At 47.0% G+C, this 25,901-nt stretch overlaps 8 protein-coding genes across 8 annotated transcripts; 5 read left to right on the plus strand and 3 right to left on the minus strand.

The window, feature by feature from the left end:
- Positions 1–8,254: 8,254 nt before the first annotated feature.
- BP5553_03677 (Uncharacterized protein) lies at positions 8,255–9,224 on the plus strand (the record flags this gene model as incomplete). Its single annotated transcript, XM_032012300.1, has 2 exons — positions 8,255–8,362; positions 8,436–9,224. The coding sequence occupies 2 exons, from the start codon at positions 8,255–8,257 to the stop codon at positions 9,222–9,224; spliced, it is 897 nt and encodes a 298-aa protein (XP_031871993.1).
- Positions 9,225–10,180: 956 nt separating this feature from the next.
- On the plus strand, positions 10,181–11,871 carry BP5553_03678 (putative venom protein 2; the record flags this gene model as incomplete). Its single annotated transcript, XM_032012301.1, has 6 exons — positions 10,181–10,202; positions 10,259–10,329; positions 10,382–10,512; positions 10,557–10,673; positions 10,723–11,578; positions 11,641–11,871. The coding sequence occupies 6 exons, from the start codon at positions 10,181–10,183 to the stop codon at positions 11,869–11,871; spliced, it is 1,428 nt and encodes a 475-aa protein (XP_031871994.1).
- Positions 11,872–12,210: 339 nt separating this feature from the next.
- Positions 12,211–13,240, minus strand: BP5553_03679 (uncharacterized protein; the record flags this gene model as incomplete). Its single annotated transcript, XM_032012302.1, has 2 exons — positions 12,211–12,673; positions 12,801–13,240. 2 exons carry the CDS (start codon positions 13,238–13,240, stop codon positions 12,211–12,213), a joined length of 903 nt encoding a protein of 300 aa, XP_031871995.1.
- A 2,029-nt stretch (positions 13,241–15,269) lies between these two features.
- Positions 15,270–16,499, minus strand: BP5553_03680 (NADH kinase-like protein POS5; the record flags this gene model as incomplete). The annotated part of the gene is made up of 1 exon (XM_032012303.1): positions 15,270–16,499. The coding sequence occupies one exon, from the start codon at positions 16,497–16,499 to the stop codon at positions 15,270–15,272; it is 1,230 nt and encodes a 409-aa protein (XP_031871996.1).
- An 885-nt stretch (positions 16,500–17,384) lies between these two features.
- BP5553_03681 (Acyltransferase) lies at positions 17,385–18,792 on the plus strand (the record flags this gene model as incomplete). Its single annotated transcript, XM_032012304.1, has 4 exons — positions 17,385–17,575; positions 17,625–17,868; positions 17,915–18,366; positions 18,411–18,792. The coding sequence occupies 4 exons, from the start codon at positions 17,385–17,387 to the stop codon at positions 18,790–18,792; spliced, it is 1,269 nt and encodes a 422-aa protein (XP_031871997.1).
- Positions 18,793–19,583: 791 nt separating this feature from the next.
- BP5553_03682 (NAD(P)-binding Rossmann-fold containing protein) lies at positions 19,584–20,758 on the minus strand (the record flags this gene model as incomplete). Its single annotated transcript, XM_032012305.1, has 4 exons — positions 19,584–19,667; positions 19,727–20,071; positions 20,142–20,666; positions 20,720–20,758. The coding sequence occupies 4 exons, from the start codon at positions 20,756–20,758 to the stop codon at positions 19,584–19,586; spliced, it is 993 nt and encodes a 330-aa protein (XP_031871998.1).
- An 898-nt stretch (positions 20,759–21,656) lies between these two features.
- Positions 21,657–22,127, plus strand: BP5553_03683 (Uncharacterized protein; the record flags this gene model as incomplete). The annotated part of the gene is made up of 3 exons (XM_032012306.1): positions 21,657–21,680; positions 21,747–21,842; positions 21,987–22,127. 3 exons carry the CDS (start codon positions 21,657–21,659, stop codon positions 22,125–22,127), a joined length of 261 nt encoding a protein of 86 aa, XP_031871999.1.
- A 1,596-nt stretch (positions 22,128–23,723) lies between these two features.
- Positions 23,724–24,983, plus strand: BP5553_03684 (Uncharacterized protein; the record flags this gene model as incomplete). The annotated part of the gene is made up of 1 exon (XM_032012307.1): positions 23,724–24,983. One exon carries the CDS (start codon positions 23,724–23,726, stop codon positions 24,981–24,983), a length of 1,260 nt encoding a protein of 419 aa, XP_031872000.1.
- Between the last annotated feature and the right edge of the window lie 918 nt (positions 24,984–25,901).

The following is a 25,901-nucleotide window of genomic DNA, read 5'->3' on the forward strand; positions in this document are numbered from 1 at the left end:
CTCGTCGCCATCGAATCTCGCCTACGGAGGAGCGCTGGAGTCTGGAGAGTACGCAATTCGTTGTCCGCCATCGTGGTCCAACCGTCCAAGAGGTCCACAGAGTCGGCACCGTATCATATCTCGACCGTCAGATGACCATGGAAAAGCAGCGGACTCCGTGCTCTCGACTTCGTACTTGCCCGTGGGCTATGGCTTCCAACCTCTACGAAAGTACGTACTTCGTACGTAGTATGCGATCAATGCCTTCGTTCCCCGGTGGAAAGTGCTCTCAGATGCTCCAAGAGAGAGAGGTACATGGACATGCCAACGAGCCAGGTGCCTACTTTGAGAATGCTTGAAGGCCGTGTACCGTTACTACAGTAGCGTTGTACCCGCGCTCAGTCGCATTTGGCCCGAGTTCAGGGCATCAGCGAAATTAAATGTCCGCGTTAAGCGCATTGGCGAAGGGTCTTGGTCGGATCAGAGCGAGAATAGGTTGGATTGACCCCTATCTAACCACGGCAACGGTGGGGGGAGCATGGAGTAAACAGAGAGAGAGACGAACGGGAAGAGGGAGAGGGGGAGGTCGAAGGGGGAAGGAAAGACGCATTAGCTAGTGAGTCTCCGCAAGTAATAGCATATGGTGCTCTTTGTCGACAAATTCCCGCTATCCAGCTTTCTTCAAAGCCAGCTCGAGGAGCCCGCCATCGCCTTATGGAGTACATACATGCATGGAGTGCTCCCGAGAAAATCTTCTATACTCCGAATGCCCAGATATGATCCCCAAAACTTGTCGATAACCCAATAGACGGGCCTGGCCCCAGCTGGGTATCAATCGCATAATGCCCCGCCGGCTTCTCGAATCCCCAGTGGCGAGGTCGATCATTTGTTAAGGTCGTTGTTATGAGCCTCTCCAGAGTCAAGCCAGCTTAATGCGCCGAGAGGCTAGAGCGGTGGTTGGCCGCTTGTCAGCTGCTGTCAACAGCCTCCTCGAGAGAGTTGAGGAATCCGGTTGGCTCCAGCGGTGCAATTTCTCTCAGTTGAACTGCCAAAATAGATCCTGGTCTCACGATGCGCGCCATGGCCTGTAGGCTAGGGGTGTGTCGCTCGTCATGAGCCTGGGGGTGGATGTCGCGTATACTTGAAACGTTGCTGAGGGAGAGATCGGCTTGCCTCAGATTCCCGGGGCCTGTCGACGGCATGCTATCACCGTCGTCACGCATCGCGAATATGCGATGGACCAACGAGAAGGTGGAGCAGAGTTATTCTTCCAGAGCAGCCATTCATCCTCTCCAATTAGAGTACCTCCCAGATGGCGGCAAAGTATTCATCATCATCCTCAGTTCATGCGAAAAACAACATCTTTGCGCTCTCGGCATAATTTTATGCATGGCCGCGAACAAGAAACCCTCAGCAAGACTTGTCTTTTTCCCAAATCTACTCGGGCCAACCGCTCTGGTCACCGGCCGTGGTTCGTACGGAATATGTGCACGGCTAGCTCAAGCCTCAAGTGACGCTGGTGTTGAAGGATCCGTATCCATATTGGTCACGCTGCAATGCGGCTGCATAAGCTCGCGCAGGGCGTTCTTGGTTATTCTTGCTTGTTGACATTATTTGACGACAAAGAACCTGGGGATGGGTCTCGGATGGCGCACCGCGAGTACACCACCACAAGCCTGTATCTGCATCTGCATCTGCGTATAGCTGCATACTGCCACGCCGTGTTGAACCTCAGCAGAAAACAAAACCACAAGAAAGGAGGTCCGGTGGTCCTGGGTGACGAGGCTGCCCAACACAAAGACGAAGGAGTCTGAAAGACTGCCGGCAAATCCAACGTCACTTCGAAGAGAGAGGAGGAGGTTCGACGGAGCAAGAACTCGAAAGAGACGGCAACTGCACTGCATTGATGCAGGTCGCGGGCGGAAGAAACATGATCGGAAGACATGGGAGAGCCATGGAGAAAACTCTTGTACCTGTTTGATCTGCAGCCTGAAACTCGGATTCCCGCTTCTAGGCTGCTTCACCTCACAGTCTGTGCCGAAATTCCCCATATATTTCCAAAACAATATACGAAATCTTTCGAAAGGGCACTAGTTTGGGGACAAAATCGCGGCCCTACCGTCCCAGGCCCCAAATAGCCAGGGAGGAGGAGTAAGCTTGATCATCCCGCACCTGTTTCGACACAGACTTTATCCAGCACTTGCCAGAGGAGTGAGTGACATGCATGCGTCCACTTGGCACATAGCTTTACGCGCAGCTCGATACTCGCCACTACGGAGGTACTCCAGTTCAGCCACCAGTATTTCGTGCTCCAGTGTACGTAGTACGTAGGTCATTGTACGTACAGCATCAACAACAACATAACGAGCGCGGGGACGAGGGTGGCGGTGTGGTCGGAATTATCATGGGAGGTGGGCACCGACACAAGTTGCAACTTAAAGGTCATTATTATTGAACTATTCCCACCAAAGTGATATTAGCCGTGGCCTCAGGCATAGAACACCTCCCTTCAAACTCAAAATCCCGAACCACATCACAACCACAACCACAACCACACCTATAACCCACTCTACACCAGCTACCATAGCTCACCGAACTACCCCCTACTACGTACGAGTACAGCTAAATCTCTCTGTCGCGTAATCCTCTCAGTCTTAGCCATCCATCCCGTGCTTTCCTAAAAGGCCTGCGTTTCTGTGTGGCATGCATCCAACTTCGACCCGCCTGCGCTCGCAATCCTGGGCTGTGGATCCCGATTCCGTCGGTTTTCATTCCAGAATAGACCTGCCAGCATCATGACCATCACAGCTCGCGAAAACAAGCCTTCACTCCTATTAGACTTGCTATAGTAGAGCTACGCAACTGCGGTTGTCCGAGCGTGTCGCTGCATCCTTCGACTGACCAAAACTACTTAGCTATCCTTATTTTTGGATTGTCAGGTATTGTTTTGGGCGATAAAGTTCTGGTTGGCCTGGGGTGCCTTTCGCTTCGGAGATTCTGATGCACCACGACATGAAACATGCTTCGCCAACTACTTCATTGGCGGAGACCAGCGCCCTTCTGAGTCCTTAATCCAGGAAGAGCGCGAAGGCCAGCGCATGACATCCCGCCGCCAGCCACTCAGATCTCCCGTGACACCGTCTTCAAAGCATTTTAAACCTCTCGTTGTACTCCCGTATCCCTCAAGAAACTTATTCTCCACCGGGAAAGGATGAACCGGCCGTGGCCGGCGGCTCTGCAAACAAGCTGTCGTGACCTTGAAGCCAGTGTACGGGTACTATCTGAGCTACTTTGACTCTGGCGTGCCGCCGAGGTGGGCGGGCTATTTGCAGGTACATCGTGTCCCTCCAGACGGGCGCCAAAACAATTTGCTTCGTTTCTATTTTCATTCGTCTTTCAGCGGCTCACATATCCCACCCAAATAAAATTTACTCACGCAATATAATCCCGCATCAAAGTTGCATTCCTTTTTCCGAAACATGATTGATGGTGCGGTTCGTAGAGCTTACCAGGAGCAGAGTACGCAGGCATAGCTGAGCTTCTACATACTTCTTTTGTGGTGTTTTTTCCCCTTCACCGGGTAGTAAAACGCCATTACGAGCTTGCCCATGTGCTTTCATGACGATCTTCTCTTGATACCTCGCAGATACTGAAACCGTGGCTCCAAAGCTGGGGTTTCTTCAATTCCAAGCTGAGAGCCGTTTTGAGCGATGCGGAGAACGTGCATGCGAGACATGCCACTACTACCTCCCCATCCCCACTCTACATCTATCTCATAGCTAGTGTATTGGGGAATATTCTGACGTACAGTGATAAGGTCTAGCGAAGTATGATAGTCTTCAGGGTGGACGAAGAATGTCCACTAAAGGAAGTCCTAACAGTTCCATCACCCGCTTATCCCGTGTTTCAAATCCTTCCATTCCTAATTATTTCGTTTCCACGTATGTGGTAGGCTGGTGAAGCATAACCCCTTGCAAGCAAGGGCGTAGTAGGAAGCAGAACCTGTCTCTGTTGCATTTCGCATTTGAGATGCACTTGGTTCTGGACCTCCTAGCTTGGACATGTCACGTGATAATTCGTATTGGACCATTGGGTGGGTAGTGACGCTGGAAAATATGGAATAGTTTCCATATACTCCATACTGACTAGAATCATGATATAAAGGCACTAGTTGAGGACATGGCGGGCAGTTGTAATCCTTTCCAATATATCTATCTACCTCGCTCGCGTTCCCCTCGAAAGGGCCTGGGCTCACTGATCGTTAATGGGAAAACATTTACTGGAAACTCTGGCATCGAAGACAATTAACAGATGCCAATGGGCAACTCTACACAGCCAGCCCAATATGCGTGGTATAATCGGAGGTTAACCCTTGACACGAAGATTCGAGGACGATGGCAAATAGACAGCGAAGTGGCTCGAGCGAAGCCAGGCCACAATAGTAGAATAAGTAGGTACCATCTTATAGCTGCCTATGTTTCTACACTATGCGCGCCTCCAACATTTGCATGTTCCTTTTTATATCTGCTCACTTCTCGAATCTGCGTATTACATACCAACACGTATTTATCTCTACTGCTTTGAAATGATATAGACTTTAGGTGTATGCACTAATAACGCCTTACAACCGGCGATGCTAGATTTGTCCTATACTGTCTAGATATTCTGGAAACGCCCAATTGAGTCTATTCAGCTAGCATCGGATATGTGTATTAAAGCGTCATATAATAAAACCAATCTAAAGACATAGTACTATCAGAATTTCAGTAAAATTGTCGTTGACATCGAGAGACATATAACATCAGTTGGCACCTGACTACCTCGATGACTGGTATAACATGAATAATGATATTCTCCAAGTGGTTTTCAGAACATTACCACAAATACAGATCCTTAGCTGCTTCGTAGAACTTGTTATCTGTTACCCACCCCAGTGGAAACATTAAACACGTCGCTCTATACCTCGAGCTATACTATAGGTAAGTGTAAAGTCAAGTTAGCTGTTGGACTATATTGTGTTTTGCATTATATAATACAATGATTACAACCATAAATGCTTTTTTGTGAATTAATCTAGGGGCTATAGAGATAGTAACGCTACCAGGAGGAGGGAAAGGGGTAGGTATCTCAGTTGATCATTTAGTGTATTTAAATATAAGAAATCCCGCTCTCGTATCTAAGGTTATAATATCTAGATGTTAGTCTCAAGATAAACAGAGAACCATCTGTTACTTAATTTCTCCTTTTTCGATATCTTTTTATAAATTAGATTTTCTGCTATCCCTCTAAAATGCTACAACTACTTCTTTAATTGATATCTGTGTTCGTTGAGATCATGCACAGTATCCTTAAACACCCAGAATGTGAACCTGGAGTGAATTTCATCGTTGGCTGGAACTGACAATTTATCTAGAGGGTCCTCGCCTTTGCAGCCTTCCATTCTCCGACTTGAAAATTTTTCCAACTCACTCATCCACCTATCCACATCAAATACCAATCACTCACCTAGTCACCATGGCGAAAGATGTGGAACCAAAGCCTCTTCCTGGGTGCGAAAACTGGAAGAAGTATAGAAAGAACATGCAGCAATTCGCGCTAGAATTTCAAAACGTCGTGAGCATTCTGTTGCTGACTACGACTCAAATAAACTGGCTCGGTGAGAACAAACTGAGGAAAGGTTACTCGAAGCTGTCATCTGGATTGAATTCGCCGACCTAAGATTTGCTATTAAGCAGTATCTAATCATGCTGATGTTTCGCACGAGATGAATTGTTCCATAGCTATCTCGAGCTTGCTTTTATTATTCTTCGTGTCTTTCGATGTAACTTTGGCCTTTTTATATGCCTTGACGAAGCTATTATCAACCGACTTCTATGATTTCAATTTAATTTGGATAATATATTGTTTAAGTTGGAGAAAGCCAGAGCATATAATACTCCTGAAGGAGCCTATGGACATGGCCGGTTGATTTGCTGCGATTTTGTGAGCCAAATATCATGGAATATGATTTTATTTGGAATGCTAGATGGAAAGTGAGGGTGGAGGAAATCCATGTCTTTACCCGTATCTTGCGAGTGGCTTTTTAGAGATGACCGAGGCAGCTTCGCTGTCAAGCTTGCTGCAATAATAATAGCAACTCTGTTAACTGGCTACCATCTTTATATATATTTCGCATCAGTTTCAGAAGTTTCCTAGTATCCGTACCCGCTCTTCTTAACTTTTCTCCTTGAGGCTATCCTAGATTCGATTGAAGACGTGCCATCTTCTTAAGACCAGGGGTATATGACCTTCCGTACTAGCTAAGCTGTACTACTCACGGGTGCAACGGATGGCGGAGGCGGTTGTTTCCTGTACAAACCCCACCGTTTCACACCCTACTGAGAAGCTTATCCTCGTCTGACCACTGAAAGAAGCCGAAGGAACATGTCGAAGGCAATAAATCACCAGATAAAGGTAATGACCTGCCTTTATATTTGTGGGAGATATAAAGACGAAGAATTATGGAGTTGAATCTAGTGCTGAAGATATTGAAGCTGAGACAATAATCGGCAACCGCACGGCATGTTGTAACTAAGTTAACTGCATTATGCATGCGGGCTGTGGTGAAAGGACACATTAGGTGTTCGAATACTTTGATGTGGTGGCCATCGGTGAGCCTCTAATGTGAGTCTGCTGCAGCAATCAGTGGGCACGAAAGCGATTGTACATGCGCGGAACTAATCGTATATATCTTGAACGTTAGATAAAAAGGTCGCTGCTCTTTTTAAGCCAGTCGGCAATTCCAATGGGAATAAGAGCAAGATCTCATTTGTTTCAAGCAATAGTAATAGGATGTCGAGTAGTGCCGCTAGCCAACCTTTTGCAAAGCTGTAACTCGGGATTTGGCTGTTCTTGAGGGCTTACTGGCAGGAGTTTCAAGACTTAAAATCAACTTTATAAAGTATATGCACGGGAAGATATGATTAGACAGGCTATGGCAGTAGACGGAGAGAGAATATACAAGTATCTGTTATTGTGTTTAGATAGACATGATAAACTGACTTATAAGGCTGGTCACATGACTGAATCCTTGTCTGCGCTGACCCTCTATATAAGTCAAAATAAGCAGTTTTTGTTTTAAGGAAGAGAAAAGGCGGCCACTTGGCTAAGTGGTTCAGGTCAAATTGTCTTCTGGAGAGGATAGATAGGGACAAGAACGACAAAAAAACGACAAGAACAACAAAACAACAAACCGGCAAGAGATGTAGGCATTCGACACCGGGTCGAACTCTTTTGCTTCGAGAGTATGTAATATAAATAATATAGAATAACTTTTTGCCTCCTTTTCCAGCATTTGTTTATAGCCGGCGTTGAGCTTTTTTCCCCAGCTTCGCCTACCTCGGTAGTGTGGGATATCGCGAGTTGGCGGTGAGTCTACACATGCGCATTAGAATTGCCTACCAGCTTGTATATCGGTACCTACCTGCCTAGGTACCTATAACAAGGCTCTGCCGCAGTGCTCTGCGAGGACGTTGTTTATCTAGGTTATGTACTTCAAATACTACGCGTACAATACTGCCTGTCTGCCGGCTACTATTATTGCCTTTACTGTTACTCTCCGCCGCCACGATGCCGCCTTTGATATTCATTTGCAGATAACTTGTGTAAGTGCAAAAGCACTGAGAGGTAGGGCGCATAACCGAGTTTAAAGGGCTATTGAATACGAAGTAGTGGGATACAACCCGTGTTTATGTACTTAGTACGAAGTCGAGAGAGGGAAAGTTGTCAGGGAGTTGAGGATTCTCGCCTGTGAAGATGGCTGGCTGCTGCCAATCCTTCCGAGGACGCCTCTTGTTCTAAATCAGCATCAACCACCGCGTCAGCGTCGCCGTGGCAGCTCCCCCCATTGGCACCGCTTCTGGTGCCAACGCCGTCGCTGTCTATCTGCGGCCTGCCACGGCTCCATGTCAAGAATTCTGCGAGACTCTCTTTCAGCTGCATGATTAATCATTTCGCTGATGATGACTACCGGGACCGCATCGCCCGGGTCGCATCATTCCTTGCCATTTATTGCGGACAAGCTGCGAGAGTGCAGAGTCAGCTTCCACAGCACTTCGTATTAGTACAGACTCAGCTGGAGTTTTCTGCCCCGTAATCTCACTCTCACCCTACCTCATTATTCCTGACGTCGAGCAGACAAGCTCCTACCCAGCTCCAGGCTCAACGTCCCCGCCATCGCGGCCAGATCTACTTCGATTGTACTGCACCCCCAGATACTTCATATCGAACTGTCAAGATGTCGAAGCGCACAACTTTCACGACTATCACTCCCCTCCCAGCAGGGGTATCGCGAGAAACAGCAATGGCAACCCTCCATGATCATCTCGAGATGATTGATTTAAATGTAATTTTTAGTGTGTTTTCGATCATTGCGAGGTGATCGTGAAGATCATTCATTCAACTAACAGAGTTCTTAGCCTGCGCACACCGATCGCCATCAAATATCACCACCGGCCGAGGCGTCACCCGAAGAATACCATTGCACCTGGTACAAAATCACCGATGCTATCTCCTATTTCCCCGGCTATAAAGGAAAGGTCTCCTTTAACGCATGCTTCCACGATCTCTCGAACGGGTTACAGACACATGTGTATGCGCCCATGGGTTTAGATATCAAAGAGAAATGGACACTAGGAGGAAACGAACCGCATGAGCCCATACAACCCGTCGAACTCGGAATCGGCGCGCCTATATCAGGGCTTTATATTCGAGAAGACGTGGAAATGAAGTGCAATTTCCTCATGACAAGATTCGTACGGAAGACGTTGAAAGATTGTCTTGCGACACTGGTAGCGAGGCTGCTAGTCAAGGCGCAGTTGCAAGAGGCCGCAGAGAAAAACCGAAGGTTGACATATACCACGAATCAGTCGTTTTCTCCTCCGAATTCCCCTCCTGCTCCTTTATCGCCGCCTATGTCGCCGCCGCCAATGGTACATCAACATCTTGCTCCCAAGCAATATGGCACTCCCCCTGTGTCCCCACCCCTATCACCGCCGGTCTCAGGGACCTTTCCTCCACATCAGTATAATCCTGCGGACTACGCTCCTACGGCACCGCATTGCCCTCCACATTGGTCCGAGCAACGCTCACATATCGCTCCTACACAGGGACAACGTCCAACTTATGCACCACAGTATGATGAGAAACCGAAGTATAACGAGATGGATGCCGGACAGACAACTGGACCTCCGGCAGAGCTCCCGTAACTCAACGATAAAATTTAGCTACTCCAKCAATAGGACTACGTCGGCGAAACTCGACCTCACAAGGCTGAAATGAATGGAGATAGGTGATAGGTTTGACATCATAAATATTCCCTCACGATGATCTAAAAGCACTCTATAGGATGGAACCATCCAACTCGAGGAACTTCCTGTTTATAATAGGGTATTATGATGTTGCTCGGCGTTTTTGGGCGATATTACAGGTTTTGGAGCCGGAAGCTTTTTGATCTGGTCTAGTGACATATACTCGGCACCAAGCAGACACAATCGCAAGATTAATTTGATGCGATGAACTGTAATATTTTAGGAGCTATTCTATTCTATTCTATTATGCTTAGAAAAAACTAGAAAAAAATTGTCCTACTTGAGACTCTTGCCACTTTAGTAGAGGTACTTGTTTAATACCCGGGCTGATGTAAGATGCGACCTGAACACCATATTTGAAACGCCACCGTCCTGTCCATCCTTATTTTTAAGACCCGAATTAATATTAGCTATGCAAGAAATAGAGATGCGTTTTCGTTTTAAGTGAAACTGAATGCATGCTGAACTTGTGGCACAGATCTGATTGTTAGGTTGCAGAGTGTATGGACTTCCGAGTTCCTAGCTAAGTCTCTCGGTACGGTCCGTTGGCTTGGTACTAAAACAATCTGAAATTCAACGAACTTTTGTCCATTATATGTACTGTATATAAGTAAGTCCACTGTTGATATCTATATCTCGTTCAATTTGTATCTAAATGGTTGAATTGGAGAAAATTAGGACGGAAGTAAAGTTATAAATAGAAAATGCGGGAGATTCCCACTCCACGTGATTGAAAATACCCCACCACCCCACCAAGCCAGACCTGGATAGGACCAGATTGACAGCGTACAACACGTCCTTCGACTCATTTTCTAGATCAAATAACAAATTTGGAGCAATAGAAGCACTGCACCATGGAGAACGATACACGGACCCGTAAGTTGTATGTTTTCAAGCATTACCAATTCACGGTTCTAACATCTACTCCACAGCACAATACTCCACTGGAGACAAAACCTCGTTCGCATACGTCTCGGCAAGAGATCGCTGGCCTGTTATCCTCGTAAGGGCCCTTATCCGCTACTGCGAATTGAGACTGATTGAGATACTTGTAGACTGGGGCAATCGATGATGTACACAGAGCGGTCTCGGAGGCAGAAGGCGAGGAAAAGCGAGCAGAAGGAAAGAAAATCATCGAGCAACTAGCTACGCTCAAATACGAGTTACAGCACGATAGGAAACTTTCGTAAGTCTTCTGAACTACTTGAGATCTCGACTGAACATATTCAGACCTCTTCCAGATGATGGCGGCCGAGATATCCCCGGCTACAATCAGGAATTAACTCAGTTGAGTACGCCTTCGTGGTTCAACCTCCCTTGGCTCTACTCCGAATGTTATCTTTACCGGTACGTCTACCCACTTGCTTTCTTGGACTCGCTAATCCACGCAAGTAAGACGAATGGCAACATCGTTCTCCCTCTCTAAACATTGGAAATACTACGACGTATTTTCCCGACAGAAAATGTCCACCTTCAAGTCATCCCGTCCTGCCGTCCTCGAACTCGCCAGCCGATATCATGAACTTATCACACAGATGTCTCACAAGGCAGAAAAGCCAGAACAGGATATTGAAGAAGCGGAAAAGATGCTGTTCATGGAGATGTGCGAGATCTGCCTTTGGGGAAATGCTACTGATCTCTCGCTCCTTACTACCTTGACATACGAGGATATCCAAAAGTTACAAGGCTCGGAAGCACGAAAAGCGTCAGAAAAGAACATAATCATTAATGATTTAGGCGCCGCGTATGAGCTTCTAAAAAAAGCTAAGAAAGAAGGGAAGAAAGAGAGAAGAGTTGATATTGTGCTCGACAATGCTGGATTCGAACTCTATGTCGACCTTATCCTCGCTGGGTTCCTGCTCTCCGCTGGACTCGCCACGAGTGTTGTCCTCCATCCGAAATCAATCCCTTGGTTCGTATCAGATGTTGTCCCCGGAGACTTCGCTGCCCTCTTGAATGCATTAGCCAACCCACAACCATTCTATACTACATCATCAGACGACGATAAGAATGCCGGCAAAACTCCAGCTCCTCTGTCGCAAAAGGAGGTTGATGAGCTCTTCTTCTTGTTTCAAGATTGGAGTAAGTTCCATGCTGAAGGCCAGCTAATACTGCGCCCGAATCGATTCTGGACAGAAGGTGGTAGCTATTGGCGATTACCGACCTCAGATCCTACTCTGTACGAAGATTTGAAGGAGAGCGAGCTTGTTATTTTCAAGGGGGATTTGAATTATCGAAAATTGACCGCTGATGTATGTCGACGATTAATTGTCATTTACTCCTGGAGTATGTGATATAGCTGACACACATACAGGCAATGTGGGACCCGACAACCCCATTCACTCAAGCCATTGGCCCGATGGGTCCTGGATCCGGCGTCAATGTTCTTGCATTGCGGACTTGCAAAGCGGATGTAGTCGTAGGGCTCAAGGCCGGTGAGGATGAGAAATTGAGGGCGATGGAAGGCGGCGGTGGGGATAGTGGTGCAAGAAAGTGGGCGTGGAGTGGGAAATGGGCTGTTGTTTCTTTCTCTGGTGGATCCTGATCCGGCTAAAGCAACTAAATAACACCGGAGCATACGTATATAGACTAAGAAGAATTAGAGAGTATTTAGCTATGGGCTGCATTGGAGAAGTTAGCAAAGGATTATTGCTCATCCGAAAATTTGACAGTCGTTTATATGTTGTAAAATTCGTATCGCAAGGACAATCGAGAGGGTCTAAAATGTTGCACTATGAATCACGGTGTGTAAATCATTCTCGCAACATATTATTCTAGGATCTAACTTATAATATTTATCGGCCGATAGAGAGATTGATAGGCAGTATCCAAAGGCAATGCAAGGTTCAATATAATTCAACTCCCTAAAGAGTTCTTCCCGTCCTCATTTCCCTCCCACTACCCCCCTTTTATGCTCGCCCATTATCTTGCGTGGGCCCACATTACTGACCCAGTTCAAGACCTTCTTCAAGCTCCTAGCCTTAAAAGAAGCAGGGGAAGGGGTACCGGAAGGGGCATCCGCAATACCATAACTTTTACTGGGCCGTGGCTTTGCATCGGACCGGTTCTCAACTTTTTGTAAGGCAAAGTCGCGAGAATCAAAGGCTTTATACCCCGTGGTTGTCGATGGCATTTTCGGCGATGGTATGCACTTTATGCTTGTTACGCTATTAGGAACTGGCTTTCGCTTTGCCATTTGTTGTGTTAATGGCTTTCTTTTCGGTTTGTGGATGGCATCTTCTGTAGTAGATGGTGGCTGCTGCTGTGGGGAAAAAAGAGCAAGCGGAGGTGATGGTGGGCCGGATCTGAATGCTGGAACGATATCAGGGTGGGGAATACTGGGCTTTCTGGAACTCGTGAGAGGTTAGTAACTGCTTCTTTAGAGTTCCCTCTTTCCTAAAAGTGTCATGACCAAAAGGTTCAAGTCTCAATCATGGTCTCGGGATATATGTAGCTAGAGATATATATACTTACTCCCATCCAGGCGGCAGCCCACCTTCATCATATCCAGAGACGTTATTATATCCTCGCTCACATCTAGCTAGACTTTCGATTGGGGCGTATGAGTAGCACGTCACCTCTGACCACCGACTGTGGGTGTATTCAAATTTCACCTGGTTCTTTGTGCCCTCTAGGATACGGAGTAGTGTTGGATACACCGGATGAATAGTTGTGACATGTGGGATAGTGCCTGGTGAGTAATATGATGTTTGGGGATGGAATTGAGGCGGATATAGCGAGCTGCTTTGCGGCGTATTGACTTGCGTAAGTTGAGATGCTAGCCGTGACTGACATATCGGTATTAGTTGTGATGTCGAGTTGCTGGATGCTTCATTCGGAACTCGAAGTTGAAATATAGCGGGGGGATTAAATGGTTGGTAGGGGCGCTGGAACCATGGCATAGAATTCGACATCTTTCGAAGGCCGGGCCTTTTGGAGTCTAAAGAAAAGCTGAGGTTTACAGTTGCAATCCGCATTAAAACAACTTGTTGATACCTGACAATAGCGATTAACGTATCTAGTCGAAGTTGCAGCACCTGATTCGAGTAGCTATTTTTGTGCGTCTGAAGTAAAGAGCAAAGGTTGCTTTTGGGAATGTTTGTTAGAGCTCAGCTCTTATCCGATAGGTGATGGCTTTTAAAAGGACGCGGTTGTTAGGTCTTGTGCCGTTTTAAGGATTGGTCGAGGTATATTCAATTCACCGATGTGATATGAGCTCGACCGCCCTCCCCTATAAAGTTTTGTTGCATGTCGCACTTTTGTCTAAGTCGCACTTTTATTTGACATCTTAAATCTTCCCATAAGAGCGAGTTAAGCCGTCTACTAATAAAGTTTTGTTGCACATCGCACGTTTGCTAAATGTCTCAATTTCCCAACTCTCTCGGGTGCGACATGCAACAAAACTCTAGGAGGAGAGTTGGCAAGTTGAGTCATTTAGCAAACGTGCGATGTGCAACAAAACTCTACAAGGAGGGGAGCCTAGCGGCAATAAAAGGGGAATGAAAACCAACGGTAAATTATATGACGATTGATATTTACGGGTAGACAAATACGTGTTGGCGAAATTGAGACTTTGCTTCGGTGGTACGATAAACAGATTTCGGCTTGAAGAGATATGAACTGTTTTATACCTGACCCTTCCTTCCGTGAAGAACTGAGATTGTTCCATATTGCTGTGGCTCCCTTTGAGACTAGCTTGACTATATGCTAGTAGAAAGTTGAAGGATATATAATGCTCTATTATCTACCTACTGTCGAGGGGTAGGAAGTACCCTTAGAAATACTAGGAGGGAACATGTATAAAACAACCAACATCATCGCTTGTCAGGAGCCCACAGGATAGGGGACTGGCCGTAGGTAATTTTAGAGCCAGTCGCGATGTCGCTGTATCGTCAAGTCGTCATGTAGCAGCAATGGTTCAGACTTGTTGAGAGTGAATATTCAGGACGCACCCAGGTGACGGTATTCAGGATGACTAATAGTCATAAGATCCATTAATCAAATCATATAGAGCAAATTCATTTTATTCGTGTTTATCTGCGAAGGCAAAAGGACTGGCTCCTGCGCCCTCATCCTTGAGTCTCTTGATGAGTCACTGTATGCGTGCTTGCTTGAGTGTAAAGAGGATAGTAAGAGCCAGGTGCTTTGAAGCCCAGCTGGTTCCACCTATCCATGGGCTCTAATACATTTTGGAGGCAAAAACAACTGCCCCACCACAGTATCTAGCTAGGTAGGTAGTGAATACGAGTAGTAATATGTAGTAAACTCGGTCTATTGTTTTAACCAAGGCACTAACGGTTGCCAGTGGCTTCAATCGACCAGCAAAGTTTTACAAACGGCCACGCCCATGTTAGTCATGCCGGTACAGCAACTTTCTGGCCAGACTCTGCGATTGTCAAAAATTATACCCTCGGTATAATTTGGCACCAACCACTTTGAGTGACTAGAGAGGATACTGCAACAGCACTGGCGCAGCAGCAGCACTGGCAGCACAAGCATAACCACCTAATAATCAGCAGCAACCCTTCAAGGACTCCTTGGGTGCTTCGTAGTTGTTTTGCAGTCATTTTTGGGGCACACTTCCGTTTCCCACGAAGCCCCAAGTGCATCCAAGGGCCGCAGGACCGACAGTGAAGAGATGCCTTGTGCGGGACTCACTCCCGGTGAAAACGACACCACAATGCACCCATGCTTCCTAGTATCCATATGCAATAGTTCTGTTCTAGCACGCACTATAAGAGTATGGAGGTTTACCCTACCAGCCGCCTTTGTGACGAGTGGCCGGTCAGAAGCACTTCCATAAAAAGTTCACGTTTTCTGTTGACATACGCCGAGAGTAGATATGCATTGAAGGCATGCACGACAATCAATCGGCAGAGAGAAGGCTCATGTACTTCGTGGCAAGGATCATTCATCCGGTTCTAGAGGTTGATTCCGGTGCTCTCATTCCTCCCCAAATGGATAGTTGAACTTCAACAATCCATTTAAACCCCCAACCCAACCGTCGTCATCTTCCCTTCCGGATGAGGCTCCCCTCATGACACAAGGAACACCACCAACCCACTCTGAGCCTTTCGCAAGATCTTCTCCGTTGATGCGGACCTCCATTCCAACGCCGACGCCATGACTACGTCTTCTGCCGTCGATGCTAACTTCCAATTCCCTTCCTCGGTTCTTCGGGCTCAACCTTAGGGTAATCGGCGTGTTTGCAGGCAATACCAGCGGTCTGAATGACAGACTCCTCGCACAAATAGGGGTCAATAACAGGCTGTTGACCAATGGATGGACGATGCTCCCTCCTGAGCTCAAGCTATATGCTGTGCTCCCAGTCGGCGTAGAGATGATCATTCCGTCGGCTACAGCTTCCGTCAAAAAGCGACCACCAACAAAAACGTCAATGATGGCCATATGGGCTTCTTTTCCACGATGAATGGTAACCTCATTCATAGCGCGGACATCGACGTCAGCGCTTTCCGCCGTGTTATCTCCAATGACACGCCTCCCATCGGCATCATAAACCCCGACTTTTAATCTGTTCCGTAAAAGAACTTTCGAGCTGCGGGTTGCGCCCATTGATTTCCCCCTAACGCTTGACCATCCGGTGACTACATCTCCCGTCTCATACAACTCCGACTGAACATGGGGATGTTTCTGATCCTGCAGTAACGGGGGACCAGCTCCTGCCCCAGACATGTAAACTTCTCTAAAAGCGCGTTTATATTCTTCGAACTTCCACTCTCCAAGGAAGCCAAGTGTGCCCATGCTAAAAGACAGAATAGGGGGCACATGCAGTGTGGTGCTGAAGAGGGATGACGCGTGTAAAATTGTGCCATCTCCACCGAGCGTAGTGGTCATGTCCACTTTTTTTGGAAGGGCGCGAGATGTACTGGGAGTGTAGATTGGGAATGTAAAGTGCTTGTGCATCTGTGCCGCGACTTTAGGCTCGAAAATGAGGGAGACATTGCTGTAGTTGGAATGGATATGCCTGGCATACTCCACGAGAGATTCTGTGACTTTCGGTGCGCCATCTTTCTTGATTAGGAGGATATTTCGCGGCGGAGATGGCCATTGTAGCGAGAGCAGATCGCTCGTATTGCTTTCTATAAGGCTGTTAGAGACGGTTTTCCTGCAAGAATGGAGTCTTACCTTGATATCGAGGAATGATTCTATCATGGAGGGATTCCACATCCAATATGTCACTTCTCGCGGCTGTGCTACTAAAGCCTCGTCCTCGTATACAACTCCCAATTCTCCATGGCAGGCACCTTAATATCATCGCATGTAGCTTTGTGTCAGTCTTCGCGTTGGTGTTGGTGTTGTCACGATAAAGGGTATGTGGTGGCCGAGGCGCTCTGATGTTGGTATTGTAGGCTAACCAGCAAATTCGACGTCGCAGAAGAAGGGCCCTCGCGGTAGATCATCATAAATGGCGTCTAATACTCAGGAAATACGAGAAAGGTTCTGTAGTCATCGCCAATACCGGGAAAAAGTGATGTTGTGTGTTGTTAATCAAGCTTAGGAGATAGGTTGGCTATGCCGCCAAGGACTGATGAAGCTAGCAATGCTTTTGTACTGACGCCGGGCAAGACGGAGTTAGGGAGAGCTTTATCGATAAGGAAAATCTCGTTTAAGCTTAGATGCCACAAGTGCCGGATTGTATAGCCTTGCTTAGCAGCTCGCTGCGAGGTATTCTTATTCTTATTCTCCTTGGAGCCGTCCAGGTTGCGACATTACTCGTGTGCAAAGTAACCTTGCGGAACTACCTGGAGCATTATTAACAGCGGGCATGGATGCTGGAGTATCAGCTGCCCTTTGATACAGTGCCTTGGCCAGCTTGAACGACATTCTCGAGTCACCACGCACGGAGCTGAGCCACAAGACCCCTCGCTGACGCAAATGATACGCTGCCTGTACCTACCAGGTTGATCAGGACAGATCCAAAGCAGCTCAGGCAACCTCTACCTTACATTGCAAGGCTGCGACAAGCAGGACAGACCGCTCTTCAGCATCTTAGAAAACTGGACCATCGCCCTACTGCTTGGGGATGAGGCAATAATCATGGCGACAGAGACGCTCAGACAAAGGAAGCCGGCAGCTGCAACTGATATCAGTGTCGGAACGCCGGACAAATACGCACAGAAGCAGGAGCAGGAACAGGAACACCCAGGAGGAGATATCAAACATGGAGGATTTGTCCAGATTCTGCGACTTGTAGCATTTGCCACATATTTTCTCGCTGCATCCTGCTCGTACGTCCCTGTAACTTGGTCCTGTCGTCGAACTGGCTAACCTGTGTAGAATATGTGCCACACAGTTCCTCGGCGTACCGCTGTACTGGATTAATAAAGACCTCTATTATGCTTACATGGCACTGACGAAACAATCTTTCGGTATTACTGTTACGACAGTAACACAATGGTGGTCGCCGACTCTGGTGCGGATAAGTGGCGATTCTTCGATGGCCGGGCAGTTGCATAAAACGGCAGATGGGAGGGTTGAATGTGATTTCCCAGATCGGATCGTTCTGATAGCGAATCATCAGGTTTGTAGAGCGTAGCAGTGGGCTTGAATTCTGCTGATCCTTTTAGTTATACACCGACTGGCTTTACATGTGGTGGATAGCCTACACGAACCAGCCCCGAATGCACGGCCACATCTACATCATATTAAAGGAGTCGCTCAAGCACGTTCCAATAATTGGCTGGGGCATGAGGTTCTATGGCTTTATTTTCATGACGCGAAAGATGACCACGGATCAACCAAGGCTTGCTTATAGGCTGAGAAAACTGAAAGAGGTACATTCCGGACCGCTGTCAGGAACATCGGGGCTTGACCCTATGTGGCTTTTGCTTTTCCCCGAAGGAACAAATGCGAGCGATAATGGCAGGGCGAAAAGCGCGCAATGGGCCGAGAAGATTGGGGTCAAGGATATGGAACATACACTTCTACCCCGAAGTACTGGGTCCTACTTCTGTCTAAATGAGTTGAAGGGGACGGTTGACTACGTGTACGACTGTACATTAGTATATGGGGGCGTAGGGTAAGTTTTCACAGCTTCTCTTCGAACCTAGCTAACAAGACCAGGAGAGCGAAATTCGGCCAGGACTTTTTTACTCTGCGGTCCATGTATCTGCAAGGGCGACCCCCGCCATCCGTAAATATGCACTGGAGACGATTCGTCCTCAACGACATACCACTCAATACGCCAGAAGAATTTGATTTGTGGTTGAGAGAACGATGGTATGAAAAGGATGCCTTGATAGAGCATTACTTAACCACAGGCCGACTCCTAGCCGACACAGCCGCAACGAAAGGCGCAACCCATGATGGCTACATTGATACGGAAGTTAAGCTCACCCACTGGTGGGAGGTTGGAAATATATTCGTAGTGCTTGCCGCCTTCGGGTTAATTGCAAATCTAATACCCAGGGTGTGGAATGTGGTGCTGTATGGGAAGCAGTCATGATTTTTCAACCGCGATAGCAAGGAGTTGGGTTTGCGTTTTGCATGGAGACATCTGGATAGGAGTGGAATATATACCCCGTCAAGTTGAGTGGGACATGGGTTACTTTCGAGGCAGTTTGGGTGTTTTTAGATATCATGTAAGATGGTTAAATTGCTTTCTCCGAAGCCGAGCAGCAATGCTCTACTATCAATACCAACTCACCTCCTTTTAGCGCATTGAAGCCGAGGAACCCCAAAAATTTCAGAATCACTTAGGAATATTTTTGGGCACGAAGGCCACTTCTTTGGAAAACCGGATAATGGTGTTCGAAGGGAAACTAGCAACATTAGCAACGGACACCGCCAAGTCTCTTTTACTAGGGGTCGTAAATAAAATAAAATAACTAATTTCTGTAACAAATAGAGACAGGTGCCTAGGAAGTACAATGGAGTGGAATGGATAGCTAAAAGCACCCTGCGAAAACGAACGACAATACCAAACTGCCTGGGCGATCCTGGATGCTATGCCAGAGACAACTCAACTTTCCAGCTTCTAAAGACTCGCAAATACACCTAAAGGGCAAGCAGTCCTTCCTTGACTTTTAGTTAGAGGTTTATAACACCATTTTCAGGGATTACTTCCTTTTCTTCTCTAAATTCTAAGCAAAACTAGGGTTTTGGTTCTTTTCTAGGTAGGATTTCGGGGAGTCACAAGGTGCAAGCAAGTTTAGTTAAAGCCTGTAGACATTTTATTCATTCTAAAAGCTCGATGATCTGCACAGCGTGTTGGCAGATGATGGATTAAGTGCATCTTCACATCAAAGGAGAAATTACCGTCGACCAATCTTCCAACTTGATATATTCTTCCCAGCTTGTCAGCGGACAAGGAACTCCGAGCTAAAAGGCCCTAGTTAGTAAATGGTCCTTTCGCGCCGAGAGGGTAGAAACAAACTGACATCTTGCGGAAGAACAACATCCTCACCACCTCCCCATCCAAATTCATCCCCAAACAACATCATCTCTCCAATCTCCCGCCCTAGTCCAGGAATAGGCAATATTTTATCGAATTGGTCAACAGTCATCACGTCAAAACCACCATAGGGAAGTTTGTGGATCTTGCACCAGAGCTTGAATTGATCTTCCAAGGAGGTATTATCCCCGGCACCGAGGATTTTCTTGCCTGGAGCGGCTTCGATTGCTGCGCTCACAAGAGTTCCAATGTCTCGCGAGGTATCGATCATAGGGCGGGAAGCATTCGAGGGCCCTTTAACGATAGCCATGCGAATAGTACCATCTTCTGCCTATAAGTACCATTTGGTATTAGCATTGCTCGACTTTCTACTAACTGAAGGGCTTGGTAGGCTAACATACCTTCCTGAAATGCAAATGTTCCTTCCAGTTCAACATATAACCACCCATATATATGATATTCATCTTCCCTGCGAGTTGTGGATAACGCTCATTGATATAATCCACCATCTTCGCCTTGCTCTCAAAATGATACACCCAGGTGTACTTGCCCCTGCTCCACTTCCTCGAGTCACACTCCGCTGAAATAACGAACCGCTCCAGGCCCTCAACCTTAATTGCAGCATCAGCGATGTTTTTCCCTTGTTGCAACTCCTTCTCAAAGCAGTACTCATTGATTGTTTGTCCTTCTTTGAGCAGTGATTTCGTTGCAGGGCTATAGAAAGGCTCGTAGAAGTTGGTATAGGAGAAGATAGCAGTGGCGCCGGAGAATGCCGAACTCAGCGATGAGGGATCGTTGAGATCCGCTTTCACTACTTCAACATCTTTGGAGAGCCATGTTTGAGCCTTGGGAGAGAAGGGGTTGCGGGTTATACCGCGGACTTTCCAGCCTGGTTTGTGGGAGAAAAGTTCTGCTACAGAACTTCCCTTGCTAGGTGTCAGCCGAGTGTTACGAGGACATGAAGTACTTGGTGCCTTACTTGTTCTCCCGTCAGGCCGATGACTACGAGCAGCTTCATTTTAACAGAGGAAAAGATGCTGAGTTTCAGAAATGTTGCTTGATATGGAGAGGTTTATGATTTGAGATCTAATTCAGGGAAAGAAAAATATTTGTGAATTCTGTGTAAAAGCAGAGTTTGAGGAAAAGACCAAACCGTTATATGCCCATTCAAAGGTGCCAAACCTGTACTGCGGGAAGCGTACTGTGTGTTCAAGGCAAAGACAACGTTCAGTCATCTTTCAAGAGTATAGTCCGAAGCAAGTCCACAATGAGGATTGGAAATCAAAACTGTCCGCCTTATTCTAAGATTTGTTGTAGCCTTCGGTGGTGGAAGATATCTTGAGCTCCTTTACCCTGGTAATTTCTGACAGGGGGTTCGGAGGTGATAAGACTCCGAAGAGCAAAAAGATACCTACTGTTATGTGATTGTGTACGTCAGGAGCAGTCACTTTATCGCTACCTGAACAAGGTAGCAACGGGCAAAGCAAAGCGCATAAGCTGCTTGCTGTAGCCAGGTAGAGGTTTGACAAGAGTCACATCTACGGTAGACTCATGAATCGTCGGTCGGGTATAATGAGCCCCGAGAGATTATGTGGTGAAATGGCAACAAATAATTTATTATATAACATGTTTCTACCTTGATGAGGCCTATAGGCTAGTGACTTAGTAGTGTTGAAATGTCTTTGAACTCGAAAACGAAATTCCGAGGCGAGCTGGAAAGAAAAGGGGGGGGGGGNGGGGGGATTCACGTGATCTGGCCACCCCGCGATGCGACTTAAAGTGGGTCGTGGCGTTCATGAGAATTTCAAAGCGAATTCGAGACTTCGAACCTGCACATCCTTTGTCGCCTTATCGCTCCGCTATACAAACTCCACTCGAATCTATCCACCCAAAAGATCGACATCGCAATCGCAGCTATGCCTGTCTCCAAGAAAATGAAGGTATTTTATCCCTTGCAACTCTTCCATGACCAGTTAGTTGAGGAAGTGCTGATAATCCCATTCAAGGTCCAACGCGAGCATCGCAAAGCTGAAGCAGCAGGAACGCGCGCACCAGTCAAGGCCAACGGTCTTCCTGTGAAAGCCGCGAAGCCGACCTCTCTCGTAGGTCCAAATCCATGCCTTGTGCCCCTTTCAAGTCCTTCACTTTCACCAGACAAAACGCCTAGTCTAAACCAGAAGACATACGAAGTACCTATACCCATAATAGAGATGCAGGGCTAAATAATACGGTGTTGCGCAATATAGTGCGCTAATTGCCGGAAAGAAATTGTCAATACGAATTTGAAGCAGCTGCAAGTTCATGCCGAGACTCACGATCAGAAAGTCTGGACAAAGGAGAAGTGCTGGCCGAAGGAATTCCCTGTTACTGCGGAAGCTGCAGCGTAGGCTGAACCCCCGGGGATCGGAGAGATACCAAGAAATTTGCCAGCTACGGAACATGAATAATGAAGGGGATTGAGAGCGGTCTGACGGTTACGGCGTTCATACATTGGCACCTTACTTCGGTGGCTGGGAACAGAGGTTCGAGTATAAAACGGGAGATCATTACATAAAGGAGGCCATTATACCCCTCATTTACTGACTGCGTATTTATACTACGGTTTCTTAAAACAACTGCTGCCTTTTGCTATGGTGCATAATAATTAAGAAGCTTTCGGCTGTAGGTAGGCAAACTGTCGAGACCCCACTTCTCTATTTACTAAAATATAACCTGAGACTGCTACTGGCAGCTTTCTTTTATTTGCGGTGCTTTGTCTATTTACACTATTATCAAATGCTCTAAAAACTACAGGTTAGATTTGTTGCGATTCTGAGGCACTCCTCATGTTTGCTTTCATGACACCTACTCGTAATGGCACGGCTCTCTTTCTACCACACCTCAACTACTGACTTCATTTCTCATGCATTTTGGAAGATGCTGCGTTGGATACAAACCATAAGGCTACCGGCCGCTCTCTCAATATTAGCAAATGGCTCCAAATTCGAAACATGGTGGTATATCTTCATTATTTCTTTCATTATATCTGCAAAGTTTAGTGAAACTAGCTAGAGCGCTGCCCATTTTGTCATCAGGTGAGAATCTGCATCAGGAGTGTAATCAGAGCTTGCATTGTTGGCATACGTTATCTAGTTTACAAGATTGCGAGTACCCCCTTTCTCAACCACAGGGGTTATGGCCCGGATCCGTGTTTTGAGCTATTTGAAATTATTTAAAGGAATGCCGGGGAGCTTTGTAGATGGGGAATTTTAAGTTCTAGCCCTTTAAGTCAAAGTTTTGAGATGAGAGACGGAAAGATGGGTGCAATATGCCCACGTAAAGGTCTATATCCCGCCACCACCATAATCAGCACTGGTCGATGCATGGAACCAACGCCGCCATGAAGCAATATAGCACGTGAATAGGTGTGGCTCATCGTATAAGCCAGCAATTGGATGGCAAGTTTTAACAAATCAGTTCATACCTAGAGAAATCTATCAATGGACAAGCTAGTTTAAGAGTAGAAATTGGGGGTTTTGTTTACCTGTCTATCAATGTACTTTTTACGTTAAAGTACAACAGTAGCCAGTGGAAGGAGTGAAAGGACTCGCGGCCATCCTTCGACAGAGCTAACTACCTAAGAATTTATGGAAAGACTGAACACTCCAGGGTTGTTGGCCTTTTACCACAAGAAGATCAATTCCGACATCCAAGAGCGGAAACTGGGAGTCCCAAAATTAGGGGTCAGGGGCTCGCTAAACGAATTCCGCCTCGCGCCAAGCTTCGGTCCCCAGCCACAACACCAGCCTTCTTGTTATCGCATCTTCTCCAATGAACCACTGGTCGAGATGAATTCAGAAACTCACTACTTTCGTACTGCCACGTTCCAAGGCTACACATAACAGATATACTACGTAGGTATGCTGCAGCATCTCGTCTCGTTATATTTCGGGTTTGTACATAATTTCCTACCTGTTTAGTTTCTATCTACAAGGGTAAAAACGATGCCTTTTATTCCACATACTCCAGAGTCCCTCCTCTCCAGGTCCGATTCCAAGAACCCAGCAGTGACCTGCAGAGGCCTTACGTCGAACGGCCGGTCATGTCGAAGAGCAATCTCCAAGAGTCCTCAATCTTCTCCAGGACCAAGTTCACCAGGAGTACTAAACCCAGAAGGCTTCTGTTGGCAACATCAAGATCAAGCAGCAGCCCACACTTCCCCTTCAGCCTCACCACAACGCCGCGACGGCACGATTCGAGAACGAACAAGTGTAGACACATTGGTTGATCGATTGGGTCTGCTTGAGGTTGAGCAGAGGAAAGCGCGTAGACGCCATCAGCGCAGCTCATCCTCTGGCTTCCACAATAAGAAAGCTACGAATGATGGCACCAATCCTCCCCAGATTTCGGAAAAGCGAAAACCCCCAGATATGCAAAGGCCCAAGCGGAAGCCGAGGAGTAATTTGGTGCTTCTCTGTTGTATTGGGGAGGTAGACGAAAGCAGAAAGGCACCAAGACCAATCCACAAACCAGGCGGGGACACGACTGTTACCATATCTACGCACAATCGTTCTAGTATACCGACGAAAGAGAAATTCAACAGGCCATTGATAGACCGCGATCCTTCTTCCCAAACGGGAGAGTTCCTCTCTCTCATCCCAGCAGCCACTCCACCACAAACCACAGCATTATTACTCGTCGAATTAGCCAAACCAGTCTCAGAAAACGATGACGAAGGCTTCATATATATGTTCTGGCTTACCCTGGAATCCCTCCCAGCAGATCCCCCTTCCGAAACTGCATCCTCCTTGCTCGCCCCTCCCGCACGGCCTAGTCATGGCCATAGACGAACCTCCGACGTCCTAAATACCTTTTCGTCGACTACCCCGAATACACAAAATAGGAAAACGATGCTTCTGAAGATTGGGAGAGCTCAAAACGTACAACGGCGTCTCAATCAATGGACGCGGCAATGTGGATATAATTTGTCCCTCATACGTTACTACCCTTACCATCCAACAACGATGCCGGATGGGAACGAGACGCCACGGACACCGAGAAAGGTCCCTAATGCCCATAAGGTGGAGAGATTGATTCATATCGAGTTGAATGCAAAGCGAGCACAAAACAGCGGTAAATGTGGCGCTTGTGGGAGAGAGCATCGAGAATGGTTCGAGGTGGATGCCAGCAGGGAAGGCGTCAAGGCGGTAGATGCTGTTATAAGGCGCTGGGTTGATTGGGGCGAAAGACAGGCTTCTAGGTGACACATTTTGATCTAATTCGGAACCCTATGGCATCAGTCTATGTTGCAGACAACTACCACTTACTGCAAAGCAGGCTGATCGCGGCCGGCCGACCACAACAGGACCAGGCTAGCTCCATATGCGCTGATATGTTAAGCCATAAGCTGCCATAATCTAGCGATTCTTTTAATCCTATGATCCAAGCCTCGCGAGATGTGAGAGTACGGTTTCTTACTTACAGTCTTTTGGTGAATTTTACATGACAATTTTTATTTTCTGATTCCTCTTTCATTGGTTTTGGTACTTAATGATAGGTGTTGTCGCAGTATGGATATATATGAACCACAGCCACACTGCCAACGTGGATGGGTCTGCTGTGGCAGTACCCCTTGACCTTGCCCAGCATATATTTGTAGCTGGGTTATCCTCATGTCAAAGACTAGATAAGTAGGCCTACAAGTGATCGCCTCTCAAGACCCTGATGACTTCCTTTATTTCTTATATTCTTTGATATTTGAGGAATACCGACGTAGAGCAGCCGAATTTTTTCATTGATTCCTACACCTCTCTATAGTGCTCTTCAATTATAAACAAGAAATTCATAGTATATGCACCTAACACGCCTAAAGCAGTCTTTCCTGGCTAGAACATATTTCGTCCGACTTCGGTTAGGATTCATGTTGGGTAACACTGGACGTAACAAGTCAGTCTCGCTTAAACCTCACCCCACTTAGGGGAAATAAGGGGTTGTGGGGCACTTGGTTTCTGTGAGCGAACCACTTCAATGGCCTACTTACCAAGCATCGACCGTGGGGCTTAGACAAGGCTGAAGTCGAAACGCTATGGCTGTCTCCAAGACGGAGCTCTCGCCCGAGGACCAAGTGAATGGCAGGAAACACTCAAGCCCTCCGGCTGTTCGGCATCAGATAACGCCGAAAG

The sequence above is a fragment of the Venustampulla echinocandica genome, assembly GCF_003357145.1.
Source record: "Venustampulla echinocandica strain BP 5553 chromosome Unknown scaffold_1, whole genome shotgun sequence".
Lineage (NCBI taxonomy): Eukaryota > Fungi > Ascomycota > Leotiomycetes > Helotiales > Pleuroascaceae > Venustampulla > Venustampulla echinocandica.